General features: G+C 32.0%; 1 protein-coding gene across 1 annotated transcript in view; it reads right to left on the bottom strand.

Annotated features, from left to right (window-relative positions):
• Positions 1 to 1,191: 1,191 nt before the first annotated feature.
• Positions 1,192 to 23,749, bottom strand: part of LOC111089681 (E3 ubiquitin-protein ligase MARCH6-like) — a 27,591-nt gene continuing 5,033 nt past the window's right edge. The window contains exons 4-12 of the mRNA XM_022402609.1: positions 22,017 to 22,148; positions 21,120 to 21,189; positions 14,708 to 14,895; positions 13,934 to 14,068; positions 12,298 to 12,387; positions 9,320 to 9,452; positions 7,663 to 7,798; positions 3,584 to 3,651; positions 1,192 to 1,314 (exon numbers count right to left, since the gene is read on the bottom strand). Coding sequence (XP_022258317.1) covers positions 3,588 to 3,651; positions 7,663 to 7,798; positions 9,320 to 9,452; positions 12,298 to 12,387; positions 13,934 to 14,068; positions 14,708 to 14,895; positions 21,120 to 21,189; positions 22,017 to 22,148 — 948 coding nt within the window. The 3' untranslated portion in view covers positions 1,192 to 1,314; positions 3,584 to 3,587. The remainder of the gene's footprint in view (positions 1,315 to 3,583; positions 3,652 to 7,662; positions 7,799 to 9,319; positions 9,453 to 12,297; positions 12,388 to 13,933; positions 14,069 to 14,707; positions 14,896 to 21,119; positions 21,190 to 22,016; positions 22,149 to 23,749) is intronic.

Genomic DNA, 23,749 nt, shown 5'->3' with positions numbered 1-23,749 from the left:
CTTTCATTAATATCTTCATTCTTCGTTAATCGTTTGCACCTTTTGACACAATTCTCTTATAAAACACTGGGCTGTACTCTTTTTTCGTTCGTTTCTCCGACTTATGTATTTACATTTATTACGTCATTAACCTTAATCATTAAGTCACGTTGACTAAAGTGGTTATGTTTTATAATTCATTAAACCTAACAAGTTAAGTTCCCTTCTTCACGTATCTGATTTAAATTACCTCGGTAATCTTAATCTGTGTTTTGCAGTATCTAAAGATTTATCTTATAAAATATATCATAAGCTGAATATCTGTGATTAAAATTATCTCATCAAACGTTAATTTTAAGTGCTTAAAAGCTTTTCATTGCAAAAAATCGGGATTTTAAGTGTCAGTTTGTTGTTCGTGTTAATATATGCGATTACATACAGTAAGAAACCATAATGTATGTGTATTTGTATTATTTATTTACGGTAACAATCTTTCAAGTGTTGTTATATGTGTGTGTGTGTATTGTACTTTTACTACCCCTGATACGAACAATAAAATTTGTGATTCCAAAAAACTTTCCATTATTGTTGTTTTATTGAAAAATGCATCGACGGTCGATTACACACACTTCAGGCATAATTAATATTTCTTTTGAAACTATATAAATTCCATGGTCAGTGGACTTGTATTTCCCGCCCAAATCTCCATTGAACATAGCAATACAGAGAAGTTAGCTTAACGTTTGAATGATAATACACCAATATGTGAGTGATGTCACTGTCTATAAATACAACACTTTTAAACACGAGCTTTAGGTTTCACACTGCTAAAGTCGTTAGGTTCGTGATTAAGGTGAACGCACGATGTTGTTATTAGGTGCGAAGTCAAGTTGATAAACAATGGAGTGACTAACTGCGATACCTACTAGCTGGAATGTCAACTGATAAACAGGGGGTCATTCATTATTTGTGAGGTGAAGTTAATAGCAAAGTCATCAACTGATAAACACAATTCAATAGCTGCAAGGTTACGGAACGAAAGTGTGGTCGATTTAATCTCGGATTTGAAACTGTACTTCATTCTCAGCTCGATGGACTATCACAAAATTATCACCAGTAACAGTAGTGTTACTCTTAGTTGAAGCATGATGTGCAATACAGCCTTAAATTTCAAGCTTCCCGGGAACGTGTTCTCTTACTGGAGTAGATAACCACTTTCTCAGGTTTTTATGGGGGCGGATTCTTTAAAGTAGGTGTCCGTGACCCGTTGGCGATAAATTTCAACAATAAACGGACAGCACATAATCCACTTGTTTTTAAATAATATAGTCGAACCTACAAACAAAAAATTCGTTACACCATTAGTTATCACAGTTGTATCCAGAGCTTTAAATAATTATTTTGCGTCAAAGTCCATTAACTTAGAACACCTTTAAAAAGACAAATTATTCTCCTCTACCTCTATCATTACAAGCTTTGAAACTCACTTTAGAAGTTGCCACTATATGCTCTTTATGGCTAAACTCACAATCATCCAGTCTAACTTCATTTTTTTCACTAACTTGGTCGCCTATATATGTATATATTGTCCGACTGAGGCCTAGAAATTTCTACAAACTATGAGACGTTATGATGTAACAATACTCATTTCAAGCAACGAGAAAAGTTCGGAAGATTCGAGTAACGTGACGTCAGTTCACAACAATTGAGCTACATATACAAACCTGCCTTAAATATTGCTTCTAAAAATACTATATTTAACACTCGCACTTTATAACTACCTAAATCATAACTCTCGTATTATATTTAAATGAAACAGTCGTGTATATCTAACACATATAATGGTAGAGACTATACATTCTTCCGCATAACTAAAATATCTGAACTTGACGAGAAACGACTTTTAATTATTAGGAATAGGTCCATAAAAACCAGAAAAAGAAAAGGGGAACAGCTAGGGAAGAATGGAAGGTCACTAACAAAGCTGCACTGTAACTGACATTTGAAAAATCAGATAAATCACCCTTGAACATAATAATGAAATATGCATGCTCAAGGCTGCCATAAAAAAACAAAAAAATGGACCACCAAGATGGAAGAGTACAGGCCTCAGGATTGCCAAGAGGTGAAGGAGCAGATATCATGAATGAGCTGGCCAAAGAGGGGCTGTAGATTAAAGATGACACTCTGGAAAGAAGTCGAGGAGTAGGATAGGCATACAGAAAGTATGAAGACCAACCTAGACTTGCAGGAAATGCCACCAGAACCATGGAATGTGGGACTGTTAACCAAAAAAAAAAGGGGGAAAACTTTGAAAGAGGAGAGTTACAAATGCATCGATAAGAGGACTCCTGAAGTCGTAATAAATCTATAGAAGCACTATAAGATATAAAGACCATACTGTCCAAAGGATTTGAGCATGGCAAGACAGCAGATCCATCACCAAAGTCCATGTTTCCAGAAGGTCAAGAAGAGGATTCCCAAAATAGCAACAAATTCAGAAAAGCTGGGAAAGAAATGAACCTTAGGTTTAATCCTTAGTGCAATGTTGTGCACATTGGGTGGGAATTTATTTTTAAATGAACTGCTCATTAAACCAGGCCTACCAATCAAAATATAAGATACAGATGGACTGAAAGGGATTAAACTCTAGTATGTGTTGTCTTATCTGACCAATATCTACAAAGACAATGCTACAAGTTTCTTCTGGGATTATTTCTGCAGATACCAATCTGTAACTTAATATAATGTGATAACCATGAGGATAATGAATCATTGTACATTGATTAATCTCAGGAAAAAGAACTGCTGAATTATACTTCATGTAAATTTCTAGCATTAAATATTAAGTTGGGTTAAAGTATCAGTCATGTATTACACAAACAGATGAGGAGCAGATAACAGAAATAATGAAACATCCATTTAATGATTATATAAGTTAACTTTATTAACAGTCTGATTCAACAATAGCTTTGGTTAAATGGAACCGAAGTTTTTTTTAGTGATACTGGAGTAGCCCTACTGGTGTATGAATTATTACACAAAACCCATAACTTCAGGTTTAGTATACTAGTTTCCAGAACAAATAAACTCTCAATAAGACTTAATTTTTGTGAATCTATTAAAAATATCAAAAAATAAGTTTTATTTTCAGTAACATGATTGATACTGTCCTTTTTTGTCACACAAGGTTTATTTTATTTGAATATTGATATTGGTGATTATTTTTTATCAAGTAAAATATTTATTTTGGTTAAAGACTGCTAATTACTTCCTGAATGATTACCAATAATATATAACCTTTGAGCTAAATATTTTGTTCCAACCTGGGAAATATGTGTCCCAGCCACAGTGAAAGGGTTAATATTAATTGCATAAATAACCAATAATTGGCACAAGTTATGCATCTGTCATTGTATATAGTGTCATTACTGACATAACACTGAATAAAATTTTTGATTTATACTATAACAGACTTCCTCTCAGTACTTGTGAAAACTAACCAGTCTAAAATTAAATTGAATATAACAAAATGGAACAAAAAGTATGATTTTTTATTTAATATATATAGAAACAAATAGATATTAAACTTGTGTTTTCTCACTTTTCTACTGATGTAGGGGATCACCATCATCTTGTACACAGTTGACTAAATAATGACCAATTATGTACCTGGAAGAAGAAGAAAAAAGTAACATTTCATCTTCAATATCTTAAAAGTTTCGTAACCTTTCTTTAAACAATGAATACATAAAAGTTCATTCAATATAATAACTGATACACAAACAGTGTTTTAGTGAATATATTTTCCTCATACCACTTTATGAGAGCTACAATTACCAACATTTTTATGATAACAAAAGCTTCTCTTGTGATTTTAGGTTCTGAATGTCCTTAACACAATGCAGAGGAGGTATGAACTTACGCAGAGTTTTCTACTCTTTCACCTTCCATTTGACGTATTGCATTTGCATCATTAAAACATGCACAAGTTTTGTTTTCTGCCATAATTCAGATTTCTTACTTGCAATTGCGGTGGAAAACCACTTACCTCCCAGTTGTGGGGAGGTGAATGGGAATGTATTTCAGAGGTAAGTACCTGTTTGAAATTCACTTTAATTACATAAACATTAACTCTAAGTCAGGTGGACTTACCACACATAAGTCTACATGATATCCTCTAAAGTGTACAACAAACAGGACACTAAAGACATGAAAAAATGATGAATTTGGTGAGATGTAACCTAAAATGTTCTTCTAAAACATTCATGAACATCACAGTAAACAAGATGGATCAATTGCATAAGCCAATTTGTTTATACAGCAAGAACAAGATCCTAGGATCATTATTTGTCATAAAGTTTAAACAACCTCTTCTGAAACCCCCTAAAAGATGCATTATGTGGGAGATAATAAAAAAAAGCCTTGACAGAACATAAAAATCGCTTTCAAACAAGAATCAGGATCACTCAAGACAAGTAGCACAACAGATAAGCAACAGTGGTCACCTTCTCTTGCAGCCCAAGGTTTAGGTAGGATTGTTTTTAATTATGCACAAGGCTACACAAGGGTCATTTGTGCTTTGTGCCACTGGGGGGCGTTTAGGTAGGAAGGCTCGATATAAGGCCTTCTGAGGAAACAAAATTCATGAAGCAATGAGGACATAACTATCAGATGCAAGCAATGAAAAAAAGTTAAGGTAAATGTGACAGAGAATAAAAGACAATAAAGTTCAAAAGAGGGAAAAGCAAATAAACTTAAGACTAAATGAATGTCCTATTTAGGATAATATCTACAAAATGAGACCCATTGAAGATGAAAGGATTGAAAAATGTCTGTTGAAAATGGGAACAAATGGCTTCTGCAACATCAGAAGTGGCAGATAAGGCAGCTCTGTAATCAGCTGTGGATAAAACTAATAAGCCATGATAATAAAAATAAATAAGGAAAAAAGTAATTTATTGATGGATTGGTGATAAGATATATTATGTATAATGCAACACATTCTGAAGTTAGTCCAACAAGAATGATAGACAGCTAGAGAAAAGCACTGGAAAAAATGGCTAGCATACAACCTATCCTATCAGAGAATCTGGCTTTTCAGACAAAGGAACAAATGATAGTCAGCCATGAAACAGTAGATGTTGAAAATTGTTGTAAGAAACAGATGTTTGAGGTTGCAATAGATGATTTCATGGTGGGAGTGGGACTGATTCCCCATGAATAAAGTAAATATAACAGGGGAGACCATGGTTGAGCTGGCCCAAATGGACTGATAAGGAAAACCCAGCTCTTCAATTAACTGAATTTAGAAAACAGAAAGAAGAAGAAGGTGGAAAATAAGGTAAACATATGGGAATGGGTTTCATAAAATTGGCTTAGGGCATCCACTGCCAAAGAATTTGGATCTGGAACCAAAAATCATTAAAGTGAAAAAAGATGGTTGTCTGACTTCGAGACGACATTGGTCATCAGACCTCCCAGATATTTGCATAACTTATAGAGATTTTGCCAAAATATTTATCATACTGGGAATGTGATAACACTGAAAATGAGTTGAGAATGAAGCCAAAGAAGTATAAAAATTGCAGTAAAGCAAAGGCTAGAAGAACAAGTAACACCTTGATTGTTGATGTAAGCTACCACTGCAGAAATGTCTGTGTAAACTAACACAGAATGGTGGTGGTGTAAAAGGAGCAGAAGCTTGAGACAAGCACATTAAAGAGTCAAAAGTTCTAACATGTTGAAGTGAGCTATTGCTTCCTGAAGATTCTGTGAACCACAATGGCACTGGTTCCAACTCAGAAGCATTTTTGAAAAATGAAGGTCTACAGGATGAGGATGAAAAGGAGATCCTGCTGTCAAACTCTTGATTAACCAAAAATCTGAGAAATTTGTGAGTGATTGAAGAAATAGTTATACAGTGTGATAATGGATCTGAAGTCAGAAATAAGGCTCATTGGTGGTGTTGCATGTAAGTACCCTAATTAAAGTAACTCTTTTAATAGCCACAACACCTTAACGGTGGAGACCTGCATCTAAAGAGTGCAAACACTCTGCACAAATCTTTCATTACATTCACTGTAACATGAAACACAAACTTGAAAATAATTTTTTAAGCGGTGTGTCAGTTACTTATATAATTATTTCCGCTTCTAAAAGAACCCTAATTTGGGAGTAGAATCAGTCACACTTACCAAAACAACAAAAAAATTTTATATTTTTTTGAAACCCAGATATATATTATAAGTCACCAAAGTCTAGAAACTGCATATTGAAAAACTTCAAATATCATGTATGATGTTATAGAACAAATAACCACAATTAAATCTACAAACAGCAGCCAGTCTTAATTATGTAGTAATTGCATTTTTACCTTAAAACATATTAACTTTGAAACTCTAAAAAGTAATTATTACAGAAGCATATTTATTGTTTAATATTTTCCTCATCGACATAGTTTTAATTCTCAATTTTTATGACTTTGTTAATGGTTTTTGTGTCAAATTTATCTCATGCACCTCTGGTTCAAGTTTATTAATAACATCAATTTTATAAGTAATTAGCTTATAAAACATCTAGCAAGAACTTTAAACATACTGTGAAGTATGACCATTAACTGTTTATATATACTCACACCTATAGGTTATATTATATATAAAGCTTACTGTGTACGACTACATCACATTCTCCAAACTTATACTAGACTTGTTATTTGTTGATACATTTGTGATGTTCCTTTAAGCTTATTTCTATATGAATGAGAGGGGTACAGGAACAAAACTATTAATAATGATATAAAAATTTGTCTGACTAACTGAAATGTTGAACTTGTTATAAAATAACTTTAATTTGTTGTTAAAAATTAAGGTGAAAATTTACTTTTGTGTGCAACACAATAGCCTTGGCCAAGGTAATAAATCATATTTAAGTAAGTGTAATGTATTATCCAACTTCAAAATATTTTTACCCATTGTGTTACATACTGTAGTATGTTACTTAAATTGAAATAACTAGGTAGTACCAAAAACAAAATTACATAAAACAATAATAGTCTACATAAAAAATTTACTGACCAATGTATATGCACTGTTCAAAAGTAAATTTTATTTCATGATGATTATGCTAATTCTATCATATTATAACATTTTTCTCCAATAAAACTAATTTTCTTATTCTTCAAATCTGAATTCTTACATATTACATAAATAAAAAAATATTGTTTGACAAAGAACATATTACAAAGTATGTCTACTGTTATTTATATTTGCCCTCAATTGTTGGTTATTATAGGCATTGCTTCTTTTAGTAGAACTCTATTTGCAATGAAACAAATACCTTGAAAGAAGTTTGCTTAAAAGGTGCTGTAAATGTATTTGTTAAAATATTTAAATATTTATGAAAAATTATCAAAATCACCAAAAAAATATTATCGGTACAAATTGTGTATTAAGTCCTACATTTCTTTTGGAGCTCCTACTCTGTGATTGTCTTATTTTTCAATTTACATGCAAAATATTTTTAAAGGCAATATCAATTTCATCCAGTGAAATAGACTTTTCTCAATTACAATATTCAAAGTATTTATACCTATGTGTGTATTGAGAAATTCAAAAATATACTTCAATTCTATACAATAGATCACAGGATTAAACATGTAAATGAAAAGCTACTAAATCTTACTTCTCATCACAGTACTTCTTATACATCCTACTCAGTCTTCTCAGTAGGTAGTTCAGAACAAGAGAAACTGTAACTGTTCCGAGCACAACTGGGTAGAATTTTCGAAGTATTCTATTTCTTGTTTCATAACTAAGTTCTAAACAAACAAAATTTTCGTTTTTATTATCTTCAACCCTATTTTGACAGTCTGTTGTAACTAAAAAACACTGCAATTTTACAATAACTTTACCGAGTTTTAATATTTCATTCCTGTGTGTAACTGTCTTAACACAGGGCTTTGATTTAAAGTATGCATAAATAGCATTCAAACCACTGCAAACAAGGCTGTTTCTTCAAATTGAGCTAGTTTGGTTTGCAAGTCAGTTATATAAAGACATATTTGTTGAATTTTTATGCATCGCAACATCTGGGATACTGATAATGGGATTTGATTGGTACTATAACACATCCACGACTCCAAAATATGCAGCCCGAGTTGTTGTTTTTTTGCACTAACAGGGAGTAAACTGCTGATTGACAGTCCAGCACACTAATCACTTGGACTTGACTGACCTTGTAAAGACATAACATTATCTGATGTATAATGCAAATGTTGAGAAACAAAATTATCAAAGCAAAAATCAAACATCTAAAATACTGAAAATTTATTCTATTAATTCTTTGTTTTACCATCTTGAATAGATTTCGTTCCACTAATCAATCTAAATTTAATTAAAACTTAATAAAGTATATTACTATTATTACCGATGTGAAGTTAAGTTTATTAAATCTATTCCATGTCTTAAAGGTACACAGTGCTAGTGCTTAAATCTGGTTTCCTGTGACACAAGTTTCTGAGAATGATAATTCATAGTACCCAGCTATTAGCTCATACCCATTTTACAGGTGGGTGAACTGAAGCAAATTTTGTATAAAGTGTCTTTCTCAAAGACACAAAAACAAGGATGAACTTCGAATACACAACTGTCAATGACTAGTCAAAACCACTAGGCCACGCTAGCCCCACTAATCAAAACATTTACTGAAATTTAATAGAATAAAATATTTGAGCTATTTTTCACACAATTATTTCTTCCTTTAACTGGCATATATTTTAACTTGCTATAGAATTTTGTGTTTATTTGATGTTAAGCACAAAGCTACACAATAAGCCACCTGTGCTATGCCCACAATGGGTATTGAAACCCAATTTTTAGCATTATAAAAATGCTGAGCCACCACATGAGCCATAGCATTTGAGGCAGCTGGAAGTGCACAATTAAGGAGTAATCACCATAGTAACGTGTACTTCCCTGTCACTTTCAGTCAATTAATAGCTGTGGCACTTAGCTTAATGTGCAAACTGAAATATTGTTGTCACTTGCTTTGGAACTAATTTCAGCAGGAATAGAAAACCATTTTAATGAGAGATTAGACATATTCAGACTTTATTAATTAATCTTTAAAAACTGTAAGAAAACAACTTCTACTTTTTTTTTAAGGTGGTAATATTCATAAAAATAGATAATGTTATCTTAGGAAGAAAATATTTTGTGTATATTGGGTATATCACTTTTACATAGAGAATCATAATTACTTCAAATGAACATGCAATTAAAGACACTAAAACTTGTTAAACTAAGCTCACTCCAAAAACATAGGCAAAAACTATACTCACCAAATAGAATAACTAAAGATGTGGATATCAGAAAAGGAAGGGCCAAAGCCAGCCCCAGAGCCAGTACAACAGGTAAAACCAAGTTAATGCATACAAATCTTAGACTAACATGTGAAAACCCATGAGAGCAAATCTGTAAACGATTGAAAAGTTAAACATTGCAAATTAGTTAAAGATAATAAAGATTTCAAAGAAAAGAAATATTTTAATTTTTAATGCAATTCTGAAAAACTTTTAAGCTTTAATAAAATTTAAAAATTTTATAAACGGGTCCATACAATGGTCTTTTTATTATGAGCATGGAAAAATGTACTCCTTATTTCTATTTTCACAAAATCATGTGAAAAAGAAGAATGAGGTTAACAACACATATTATGTAATACACTAAATTATCTGTATTTAACCTGAACATTTAAATTTTTACAAACTTGTCAGTTATTATAATCACGGGTTAAATACGTTTTTAATATTTAACCATCATCCTGTTTCACAAAGTAATTAAGTAATTAATAAAGGTTAAATAAAAATGACCATACTACACTTAACCCAAGCCCTGAAGGTCCAGGTGTTTTCCTTTTCTTCTGTTATAGTTTTTAGGATCATTATTATTATGCAGCTTCTTTCTATAAACTTCGGTAACCACCATTTCATCCACTCTGTTTAGTATGGTCATGTTTTTTCTTGTTTTTTTTGGTTGATATTATAATGAGTGATTAAGGGGATAAATATTCACACATACACAACATGTATATTTATCTACGAGTGCGAGTTCCATGAAGCTATGTTATCTTTACAATATTCCTGGATTATTCATCCGTTGAGGAGAACCAAGAGAATGTTAGATTAGTGCTTTGTGACCATGTGGTCTATAATGCTGCAAAGGATATAAAATGTTTTAAATTGGAACCCCTTTATTCTAACTGTAAATGATACACATCTCAGAATCCCATGCCCTATACAAAGGTGTGACATCTTAAGCTTTGTGTTAATTAAGCACAGAAGTGAGAGAAAATTATCTTAAGTAAAAGGAACAATGTTTACAATTGTTTTATTTTGAAGCTCCGAAGATTATCTGTGACTGAAGTTCTAATAACAAATTTGAATACTGTGTACCCATGTGTAAAAAGTCTGATGTGCATACTCTACAATTAATTAAAATATATTATGTAGTAACATCACTTTTGGTCTCAATTGGCATAACTCCAGGACATCAGTTTTAGTTATTCCATACAAATAACTAAAGGATATTTTTGTTATATATTGAACTAAATTTATAAATAGCATAAGAGTAAAATGTTCAATTGCTTAAGTATATACTCCACATTTATGTAAAAAGGTCAGAATACTACTATAAATACTGTTACCGATTTGTTGTTTTCCACTTATATTTACAATAAACTGTCCTAAGTTTAGAACATAAATTAACATAAACTTCTGCTTAAAACAAGCTATCTATTCAAATCAAAAATCAAACCAGCAATGAGTACATTTATCAAAATATACCATTCTTACATTCCTAATTTTAAAGACAATAAACACTGTTTCATCAATTGGGCAGGCTCGCTGTTAATGATATTTTTGGCCATAATCCCAGTAATATTTCAAGATATTTGGTCAGCTTAAGACATTAAGGTTATCCCAAAGTCCCTATTCTAAGTCAAAAGTACAAAATAATTCTTATATAAAAGTACTATAATATATTAAGATTAATAAAAATAAATGAATTAAACATTCTTACTAACTCTGTTAATAAAATTAACAGAAAGTAATACAGTAAACCTTACTTATATATATACATATGGATCATAAAGTAACAGTTTTCTAAAATTATATACAAAGTAAAAATGCAAAATAATCTTAATAATGAAATTAATATTCCAACAAACACTGTTAACAAAAGCAACTTTAAAGAAAGAAAAGAGCTGTGGATCTTATCAACAATGATTTTCTGCTTCATGTATTGTTGTAGATTTTGACCAAATGCAGAAGTTGATAGTGTGCAGTAAAAAAAAAAAAATATCTTTCAATTAAATGCAAGTTCTGCAGCAATGTGCAGAGGACAAGGGCTCAATAAAATAAACATCATAACGTAAGCCTTTTTTTGGGGGGGGGGGTTAGAGAAGACTATGGGAATGGTGGGTTGCCTCTGGTACACATAGAGTAAAAATCCATAAGAAGCAAACAGATCCTCTTAACTTCCTATTCAATTGGTTTTATAAACATTTTTATGGTCTGAATCTAAACAGTAAATTATTTCTTATTAACACTTACTAGCATATCAAAATTATTTTTTTTATATAAAGGCCTACAAGTCCCTGTGTTTCATTCATTTTAAAGCTAAAATCTTTTTTTCTTTCTTAATAACTTGCAGCAAACAAAGTGTGGAATCAGGGTATCTTTATGTTGTTGTTGACAATTTTTATAACAGAGAAAAAGTTTGCAATTTGGGGGCATAAGAGTAGGAAGGTAGGGGCTTGAGATGACTTTATATATATATATATACACATATATAAACTATGTACTCAATTACACACACACAGTACACCAAGCAAAACACTAAGTCATATATAGAGAGGAATAGAAACTACATATCTAATTAAACATACACAGCGCACCAAGCAAACCACTAAGTCAAACATATACAGATTACTTTAGAAACTACATATTCAATTACTCACACACACTACACCAAGTAAACCACTAAGTCAAACATACATAGAGATGACTAGAAACTATGGACTCAGATCACTCTTAGGAATGAATGACCACTAACTGTACACCAATATTGTACATCAGGATGTTAGTAATTCCACTCTGACAGGGGCTTGAACTTAGAACTTTCAATTTACACTATTTCTCTGAAGTTTACGCACTTCCAAATGAACTACAGTATCAAATCATGTGTGTGTGAATTGTGGCTTCATTCATTCATAACTAAAATACATCTACCTACATTCATGAAATCACTACTAACGAACCTGATCAGTTATGTGAGCTAACCACCAGCCAGGTCTTGTGAGGATAACAGCAGCTAACAACTTGATCTGAAGAACTCCAATGATCCAGTCCTAGAGACAGAAGCTAACAGTCAATCAAAATTCTTTAGAGTCCTATATGTTCCACTAGCTGACTAACTAAACTGTAATGTGTTCTAGCCATTTATCTTGGATGTTAAGCCAAATGAAAGAAGGATGTATATTTGTGCTAGTTGTCTTGCTTAGACATATGTTACATTCCACAACAATTGTTCTGTAAGGCTTATACTTGCTTTGACCTGTTTTTGTGTCATGCTCTCTTAAAATGAGGTCACGTTTATTCAAGAGGGTGGTACAGAAATCTGTACAAATTAGTATGGGTAAGGAGTTTATCTTCCTTGAATATGTTTAATGAAAATAATCAATTACTAATGTAATTTAAGGATTGTAGGACACAGTACCAGGACCTTAGTGTCATAATTCTTCCTCTTATTTTCATCTGGTATAGCTGTAATTTCAGCCTTCAGTTCTACTCCAGTAGAACCAGAACTTCTAACCAGTAGAAGTTTTCATAAAGAATCTAGAAGATGGTAAGTTAAGTTTTGTGTATTTGTTCCTTGTGGTTGTTTCAATTTCCTTTGCTGTGCATGTTTATTTTATTCACTGCTAAACATTTCCAGAACTAGTATTTTGCAGATATATTTAAATATCTGTTGGACATCAGTGTATCTGAATACTAAAGTCATAGCTCAACTCAAAGAGAGGAGAATGAACACAATGCTGTAATCCAATCAAACTTTAAATGAATAATTTTTGGTTGAGTACTCTAAGTTTTTTTAGTCGTAATTATAAGGTTATTTTTTATTTTGAGGAATGGGAAACATATGCAAATTATTATACCATTTTTTTTGTTCCTCATGATTTATCTTCCCTCACTCAATCACAAGATACAGCAACTACAAAATCTGGGGTCAAGAATTCACGTTAAAAAGATCCAAGTGAAAACAAATCCCCTAATAAATTGGATGTAATAGCATTACTAAAATTGACAGAAATTTTTATATGGCGGTAATATTTACTCTTATATGTAAACTGTAGGTTTATCCAATAAAATTTTGAAACTTACATGAAGAATATCTAAAATCAGAATATTAACAAATATTCAATATATTGAATGCAGGCCTTCCATGAAAACTTCAAAAAATAATTACAATTTCCACAGAAATATTGAATAACTTTATACTTTCATCTTTTTTTCATATGATGCACCTATACACATGCTTTGGTATCGGGTAAAACTAATAGCAATATTTGGACGAAACAAAGTTAAATCATACAATGAAATATACAACAAATAAAATCGTTTTATTTTTGAAATATTTGTCTAAACTTTTATAGTTAAAATAGCCATGCATTAACATGTTTCACAAGGAAAGGTAAGCACTTTGTCCTGATGCACTGAAAAAAAAAGCAGGCTATCACTAGTAGGTAAATGAACTGTATTGTTAAGTAGGATTGATGCAGAGGATGTTGTTTCTATATAAGAGTCTGTATAACAACAATGCATTGATTATCTTTCTCTTGTACAAGCGATTTTAGCACATATTCTAACAAGTCAAAATACAGAAAAGTGACTAACCTGAAATATATAAAATACTGGTGCTTCACTGTAAGGTAGCTGAAATGGTATTATAAAAACCAGCTCGAAGAAAAGTCCTAATATCAATGGTAAAATGCCTAGTACTAAGAACATTCCAGTAAGTGACTTCAAAGTCTAGAAAAAAAGGGAAAAAGAGAGAGGGTAAACTTTAAGTGTATTTTATATATTAATGTAAATATTTCCAGATTTCTGGTTTGCAATATCATCTTACTGAACAAAAAAAACTGACCCTAATATCTGTATTATATTCTTTTTCTAAATCTTGTAAAGCAAAATATCTAAATAAATGTTAATTCACAAATCAAAATTAACAAATCACTTTATCTTCTAAGTGTACACATAACACGCAGTAAAAAAGTAGATTTCAAACCTAAGTGTAACCATAATATCGAGAAAATGAGTAAGCACTTCAGAAAAACAGTCAATTGAAAAAAATCCCAAGGTAAAATTAATTTAGGCTATTGTATGGTCACTTAAAAGGGCTCAAAAACCCCATAGGTATTATATACACATCAACAATATAAGAGGCCTAACTGTTTATTTGGTTTGCTGACCCAAGCTGTGCTGATGAGCCTTGAATAGGCAAAACTGCAGTCCACAGCAGAGGGTATGGCCAATCAGGGAATGCATTAGGCCTCTACCTCACAAATTTTCTTTTCAATTTTACCTTTGATGAATGTATATATATATATATATTAATCAAAAATATTAATGTATATTTAAAGCAAAATTGTTGTACATATTACTACTTACAATAATCAGCCAACTTTTCACTGTGTTTACCATACAGTTTGATTGCAGAGCTTTCTGGTAATCTTTGTACATAAAATTGACAAGTCTTAAACCCATCCATAATACAAACAAACCACAAGTAATAGTATATGCATCATGGGCATTGGGTTTTCCCAGAAACTTGTCAAAAATCATACGTCCCAACAGCACTGCAAAAAATGAAAAATATAGATATACTCTTTGATTTGGAAATGTTTCAAGAAACACTTAACTAACAGTTTATATAAACAAATTATACCTCCACTCATTACATCGATACACAAAAATTAAATCTCACACTCACCAAGTAATTTCTTATTTGTTGCATATGCAATTTAAACTTGATCCTCTATTTGTTATAACAAAACCAAACTATCGCTCGTTGTGCATGCACATATAACCTTGGGTTAAAATTACTTACCATATGATAAATTAATACTAGTAATATATAGAACTGAAGCTCTTTATACATTTTTGTTTAAAATAACTGACAGGAATTTATATTAATGTTATTTAACCAAGCAACTATTTTTTTTCAAAAGACGTTCATTAAGTTAAGTCACAGAAGCACTACACAGCAATGGTAAATACAAATTCAAGTTGGGTAGACTATCTCTGAAATATTGAAAGCCTTTCCTTGTTGGGTTTCAACTCAGACTGTCAACAAAACATGCAACTCAAACTTTCTGAATGTCCTTTACACTTTTCAGAATATGTATCACTTACCCATAATCCTCCATTCTCCCACCTTCCATGTGATTTATTGTGCAAGCAACAAGCATCAAAATATCTTACATAAACTCTACTTTACCATCATAATTTAGGTTTTATTTTTCACAGTTGTACAGTTAACTTTGCTATGATGTTCTTTCTCATGCAAGTATTTCTACACCTATCAGGATTTCTATAACTTAGTTGGTGGCCTTACTTATGCAATTTGCCTATGGCATGTAGAGTTACTGAGTAGTTATATTGTCAGCCCTGATTTTCTTCATGTTTGTGCTGTTGTATATTGATATTTCTGGTGGGTATCACAGTTCTGTGTACACTTAATTATTGTAACACTTGACATTTTTCTTTTAATGCTCAGGCCCAATTGTCTTTAAAGCCTACAGATCTAAATTTGTCTGCTACAGCACTAGCCCTAATCCTGATATCAGTTTTCTGCTATGCACGTTATGAGTTGTCTTATTTTGAGACATTCTTTTTATCTGTGGAATTACTGGCTATTGTTGTTCTCCTGATTACTTTTAATCAGGATCACATATCTACTTTGATGTCTTTATTATGAAATTTTCAGAATGTTTTAATGGGTGTGTAGGACTAATCTGATTTCATATCAGGACTTCTAAGTTCTATTGCAACCACTGTGTATAACAATAAAAGAACTCCTACTTCATCTTTGTCTTTACAGGTATTTCACTTCAACTTATTTCCCAATCAGTATAGCAAAGACTGATTATGGTTTTTACCATCTTGTTTTGCATCTGGTCATTATTCCCTTCCATAAACCTGTGTGCAATGTTCTTTGCTCACTATATCTACTCACTCTTTTTTGTGTCGGCTAGTGTCAATATAAGCAAGGTAGGTATTTATGACTCACTCACTAATTTTCTGTTCTGGATGACTCCTCCATCCAAACTTGTGGAGTTATCCCAGATTTTTATTCATCTATGGACTGTTGGGTTCATCAGATTCTTGAATTTGATTTTCTATTCATCTTCTTCCACTTTCAACTAGATTTTGGATCTAATAGTTTTGAATATTTTCTACAACAAGGGTATATCAATGTTGTACTTCTTGTTTCTCTGGGAGTTTTACTCTCATCTCTTTGTGATATCGACAAAAAACAGGAGGTTGGAGACTGGTATTCAATCCTTCCCATCTCATTTGTTACTCAGATATTCCTACTTTCCTGATGGAACCTAAGAGAACCTTGTGAAAGTTCCTTCATCACAATTTTTGGATAACAACTAGGGATTTCAAAGATGCTTACTTACACATCCCCATTCACCTATCTTCTTGTCAATGTCTTCATTTTTCATATAGTGGAGTGTTTTATCAGTTTTCAGCCCTCCCTCTTACAGTCTGGCTTTAACATCCTATGTCTTCACATGTGCAGTCAAACCAGTAGCTGGTCTTCTATACAAACTCAGTATCTATCATTATTATTACATGGATGATTAGAGGATTCTTACTAAATCACTGCCTCACACTGAATTGTCCTACTAGTTAGCTTCTCTGAGATGGATTATTCATGTGTCCAAGATTCAATTTGTGCCTACTTAATATCTCATTCATCTAGAATTTTGCATTAACACCTTTCCAGGAACTCTTTTGGCTCTGCAATCCTTAAAGTTTTGTGTGTGCATACTTCTCTATCTGCCAAATGCATCCTCTCTGTTTGGGGAATGACGGTTTCTCTTTATGTGGCAATTGCCACGGATTGTGCTTACTTGAGATACCATTAATTTGATCTTGTTTATTCATGAAGTCTATCCCCAGACCTTTTGTGTTTTTTTTTAATTTCTTCCAATTCCTTTAAATATGTCTCATTTATGAGTTCCATTTTAGGTTCCTCTTTTCTTCTACTACCTCCAGACCTGGATTTTTCACTAATGCCTCTCTTCAGGGATTTATAGTTTTCTGAGATATCCCATTCTCACATCATTCTGTTGGAGATTTGGCTTGTTAAACAGCAGTAAAGCATAAGAAGATAATGCACTGCCATTGCGAATGCATAAAGCATAGTGCGATAAAACAATTGGCACGACCAATGAAATACCAGCTGAGAGAAAGAAATTATGTGGATGTAGCCAAAAAGTAGAGACTGTAGTAAACAAAGGTTATAAGATTGAGCCCTTCCCTTCCTGTTGATACATGTTACTACAAACAAATTGTCCGTGAGTGTGGTGGTAAGAAGGGCAGAAACTCCTGACATTCATTTCCAGTTCTGAGTTCAGCTTCTTTAGCAGTAGATGCTTTAAACCCATCTTAGGATAATTTTTCCCTATGCCTACCTGCTTCTTCATCATCATCTTTCTCGGGTATTGGCCAAGATCAGATGGTTCCATTGTCCAGTTTTTCGTATTATCACACAGTTTCCACTATTCTTATCTATCTTGGAGGGATCTAATTCCATTACTTTTTATGGTGCATCTTTCACAACAATGTTTGCCACTTACTGCTTCACCACTGGCTATTATGTAATCTTCATTAGCTTGAATATTGTCTCCTATTCTACACATTCCTCCCTGGCAGTATATTAGTCTTTTTGGTCTATCGTTAGCAGTTGGTGCTTGCAGAATTCAGTCTCTTGTTTTTCTCAAACTCTTCAACAGCTTGCCTAATTTTTTTTCATATTTCCATTACTTTGTATGGTGCATCTTTCACAACAATGTTTGCCACTTACAGCTTCACCACTGGCTATTATGTAATCCTTCATTAGCTTGAATATTGTCTCCTATTCTACATATTCCTCCCTGGCAGTATATTAGTCTTTTTGGTCTATCGTTAGCAGTTGGTGCTTGCAGAATTCAGTCTCTTGTTTTCTCAAACTCTTCAACAGCTTGCCTAATTTTTTTTCATGTACCTCTTTCATCACTATGGCTTGTTTTCCTCTATTTTTTCAAGCTACAGAGCTGCATTCTCAGACACTTTCAGTTGCTACATAAGTCATGTGCCTCCACCGGCTTCTCATTTTCAGGTTCTTTTTCAAGTTTTGTATAACATCTTCCACAAGTACCTGGTCATTATCATCAGTGGCATTTATGTCTGGTCTTAAGTTGCCCGACTTCTTTTGAATCCTTCACAACTTTTTCACTGTACCATCATTCCCTGAAGACATATTTTATTTTGCTCCACACTTCCAGGATAAGACGATCACATTTTTGCCATTAAAGCTTCTCATACTCTTTTTTTTCTCCCCAAAAGACTCTGTACTTATATCCTGATATCCTTCCTACCAAATCGAGCAGTGAGAGATGACTACCACTGTTTTTCTCCTATTGTCTTAACTCCTCTAACTGACCTCAATTCTCCTTCTGAAGAACGTTTTGTATGTCTGGTCATAGTTGTTTTTCCCATATTTCATGTACATAATCATTTCAAAGGAATCAACCTCAACTGTTTATACCTTGTGGTGATTCTTGTCCCAGATATCTCACTCCATCCAAATTAACAAATTGGCTTATACAGCTGATTTTTCTTGTTTATCATGATGTCTCAGACAATCTTAAGCATGAATTTTAGGTTACATCTTGTCACATTCACCAACTGGTATTTCTTTGGCCTCCTGTTCTATGTACCCTTTACTGAACTTTTTGTAGGCTGGCATGGAGGTAAATCTGAATATGGTTTGGCTATTTTACCTTCATCAAGCCACTTTTTCTTCAGTTTTAGAAATCTGTTTGGCACCTGTAACTTTTCTTCAGGCTCAGTGGCACCCATGCAGTTTTTTATTTCTATATTCTGCCCAAAACTCATTGTTAACCATTTCCACAGTGTCCGAGACTTTGACTTCAAACAAACAAAATAAGAAAGATAAAATAATTCAACACAGTCTCTTCTTATAAATCAACAACCTACATTTATATTGATTCATTTAGTCAAGACTTCTTTAACCTCTGCATTTGTCCTAGGCAACCCAAGAACTTCTATATCACCCAAAAACCTTGTTCACAATTCTATGGATGTATTAGATTGAAAACTTTTTGGATTATAAACTAAAATCATGGTCTCACCATAGGTGAATCTCCACGTATAGATTTGTCCAGTTAAAACTCTCGCATATCACATAAAACCTCTGCATTTGTGTGAGACAAAATTCTACCCTCTATGCTGGAGCTCTGTGAGTTCCTTTGGAAGTGGACAGAAGGTTCCATATGTGGATGATGATGATGCCTCAGCAAGTACCTTTCCCATCTCCAAGTGCACAACACTGTATGCCATTAGAGAAATTAGACTACCTTTATCACTAGATGTCTCAGCTCCAACAAGAATGGGGATCATCTATGTTTTTATTCTTACTTATTTCTTTATGTTTCAATGTTCCAATTGCACTGTCCTCAAGTTGTTGAGCCCATCCTTGAGGACTACTTGGGTCTTTCCTTGGTTCTCCCAGAGAATTCAATAATGTGGCTAGTTGTGTGACTCACTTCCCATTTTCAATAAGGATGAAGAGGGTTTACTGCCTGTGTAGTATACCTTTTCATAATACATGTCTGGGCTGCTTCCACAAGTACTTCAACTAAAGGAGCAGGACATAGTATTTCTCCTGTTTATGCCACCACCTGTATCCCATTTTGGCTCCATAGGTTCAATATACAATTACCTCTCTTAAACCGACTCATTTACTTGACTTAAATGATGTCATGGGTGAAGCTACCCTGCTGAGAAGAATGCCTTCTTTCTGAGTGTCCTTTGGATCCAGTCCTTGTATAAGGACTAGTCCACTCTACTCATTCACCCTTGAGCCCAGTTCTTCAAATTATTTTCTTGTTCTGGATTCTACTTCAACTCTGCTTGGCTACATACTTTTGTAGTCTATATTATTATCTTTCTGCCCTGTAGCTTCAAGTCTTATACTTTTCTGTTTCTTTTCAAGTTCTTTGGTTCACACCTCCTTTTACAATGCGAGTATTCTGGCTTTCAGTGTTTTAGATGTAGTACAGGTGATATGAATTTCATATTTTTAGAATTAAAATGAAATTCAAACACACGGGTATTTACCTCAGAAATACTTTCTCTCTCACCTCATCACAACTTTCAATAAAATCTAAATTATGGCAGGAAAGCAGAGCTTACATTAGATCCCCTGATAAGTGACACATGCTCTGCAATGCATAAAGGACATCAGGAAATTTTGAATCACGTTTTGTTGATGCCATGAGTCCAAATTCTTGACTTCAGAGATAAGTACCTGTTTGAAATTCATTTAATTCTAAAAATCTAAAAATTCATTTTAAGTTAGGTTTACACTGTATTCTAAATTAGATGGTATATTACATTTGTATGACTCATCTCTACAAAGGCTTATAATTAATTTTATTTATTTTATAGCAACTTACAAGAATAAAGAAGGTCAAATAAAACTTCATATACAAGCTACAAAATGTATATGGTTCATGAAATGTGACTATCTTTGAATAAGAAATTCAACAAATTGAAAACTTTATTTATGTGCCTTTAGAATAAAATTTTGATTTCCGTTTTTTGCACCCTATTGTGTTGAACTGATAAATGATTACCAAACTTGCTTAAGAATTTATTCATTTCAAATAAATTTAAAGTAATCGGGATAAAATAAGAAATAAGATTACATCACTGAACTAATTTAAATTAATCAAGTTTCTTAGAACAGGAAACAAACAAGACTTTCAACAAAACAGCTTACCAGGAATCACTAAAATTAGGAAGCCACTTGTAATCATGCTTAGACTGGCTAGTGCTAGAAAAAGAAAAATCTGAAAAGTAAAAACACACTTAATTTCAAATTTAAAAGAAAATGTAGTTTGATTCTCAAATATTTGCTTGATTTCACAATATTTATAACCTATTTCTTTTATATTCATCATTCAAACAGGCAACATCATAATGAGCACTTATAATGTAATAAATAATGATATAGTCCTCCTGTTTTGCTTTTTTAGATGCATTGAAAATGAAATCAAGAAAGAGATAACAATAAAATTAATGTTACTTTGTGGTGTACAAAATATATTGAATGAAATGTAGCAAACATTTAATGCCACAGTCTGTTGAATTTGTCTTCTTATAAAAAGTACCTTTCAAACTTAAACTATTTTTTGTGGCATTTCAGAAAAAGTACAATTCTGCTCGAAGAGACTATGAAATTATATTTCTATGAGTTAGCTGCCAGTTTTTCAAACACAAAATATTTTAAGAATAAAGTACTATTTCTGGAGATTGTATACACACAGTTTAATGAAATTTTAAAATATTAAAGATGACAACATTTTTTTAACCTAATCATTCAACTAGTCCATGTATCTATCCAATTAGCAAAAATGAGAATTTAAGTTTTAATTTTGACTTCTTTATGAAAATACATAACTTCTGAAGGAGATTTTGTGAGCAAGTTCAAACAGATGTTAGAATTTAGATTAAACTTTTAATTCACAAGAATGTATCAAGATTTGGGTAATGCTGAAAAAGTTGGCATATCCTCCTACACATACACACAACATACATTTACCGGTAGGTGATGACAACATATTATTTTTTAAATACATTTTATAATGAATTAATTTATATTCCACTTGTCCCCTACCCTTAATGATATAAATGAGGGTGATTCAGAGTTGTATTTGCCAGAGAAAGCCTTTTCAGGTGTTTGTTCATCACTGTGTACCCACATCTGTTCTTCTTTGGGGAAACTTTCATTACGTTGTTCTTTATTTTTCTACTTTGAAAAGAATGAATGATTTGAAACAGTGCAGCACAAAATACAAGAAAAATCTATTCCTAAGTTCAATAATTACATTACAAGTTTAATTTTAACATAATTAACTACTAGAGAATTATCAAATTCAATAAGAACACTTACTAAAGAATGGACTGAACAAAGACTAATTTAATCATTTCACTATCTGATGGAGAAACCTAATTTACTAATTGCCACAGTACTTTCCTTAAAAAAAAGAACACACAAAGGGGAAGAATTAATACTACAATATCAGATTTCTAATTCAGTTTCTTCTGTGTTTATACTCATATGAAAACTGTCCAACTACATGTTACTAATAATCAGCCGATTATTATTATACAATTTTTTCTATTATTAGCTAATCAAGATTTTTTACAGTCCTTGAAAAACAAAGAAAATGAATATCCAACAACTTCCCAGGCCCAGGAGTTCCCTTATTTTGAATAAAGTTTTTAATTTATAGAAATCCATTTTTTTTTATTTTGTGAATATTGTTCATTGTTTTAATTAGTTTTTTGTTTGAATTGCATTATATTACTCCTTCAAATGCTAGCCTTAATTATTAAGAGTTCATAACATCACAATGCATTTATCCACAGTTATAAAAATCCTAAGCTTAAAAAAAAACTGTAATGTGAGGAGCTGCCTCAATATTAGTATTTCAAATAAATTATGTATATTAACGATACTGCACTAAGTGATTTCAATTTCCATAAGAGAAATTGTTTTTTCAATTTTGAGAATAAATTGTTTTAGTATGTGTGCAAAGTATTTACATAAAAAACTTTCAAATTATTCATATTTCAAGTTTTTATTACTTAATTATAATCCTAGGGCTAAGCTTTTAGCATGAAAATACGAGATTTTAGAACATGATTAAAAAACCTCTTTCTTTGAAATATTTCTCTTGCAAGAGTACATTATGCTTTCATAATTGTCAGCACAGTAAAACTCGAGTAAAAAATTCGATTGTTATCTGCAACAAAACATGTAATACCATGCATGAGACTGGACCATCTGTAACCTAATTACATGAGCAAAACATCAACCATTGGTGGCTATGCATCATTAATCATTTTAGGAAACCTAGCTAAGCATCTAAATTATTGATATACTGTTGATCATGGTAGGAAGTCTAAAAAAATGAATTTAGTATTGCTTTTACAAGGCCCTTGAAATAATGAAACTTTACATAGCATAGTAAAGTAAAACAAAATTCTGCTGAGTTTTAGCTGTTTTTCTAATACAACATTGAGTCAATTAAACATGTTATAACATAGTATTGCAGAATGATGTGAAAGGTAGTTATTAAAACATCTGCATAAATGCATAATAATAATAAAAATATTTATTTCTATGGTCTAGTTACACTGAATTATAAACATGTTAATTTAAAAAGTTAAATTTTGTTGTTTCTTGATAAAAAAATCATAAACCATGACATACATATATTTCAGTTAGATTGCAAAACATACAAAAAAAAAAAAAGAAATAGTACACACATAAATTAGTAGTACAACTAGAAATTAAAATTAACTAAATAACTTATTAGTTTATTACTAAACTAATAGTACTAT

Source organism: Limulus polyphemus, unplaced genomic scaffold, assembly GCF_000517525.1.
Source record: "Limulus polyphemus unplaced genomic scaffold, Limulus_polyphemus-2.1.2 Scaffold127, whole genome shotgun sequence".
In the NCBI taxonomy this organism is placed as follows: domain Eukaryota; kingdom Metazoa; phylum Arthropoda; class Merostomata; order Xiphosura; family Limulidae; genus Limulus; species Limulus polyphemus.
Note: the sequence above shows the minus strand (reverse complement) of the source record. Positions and strands in the feature narration are given on the sequence as shown.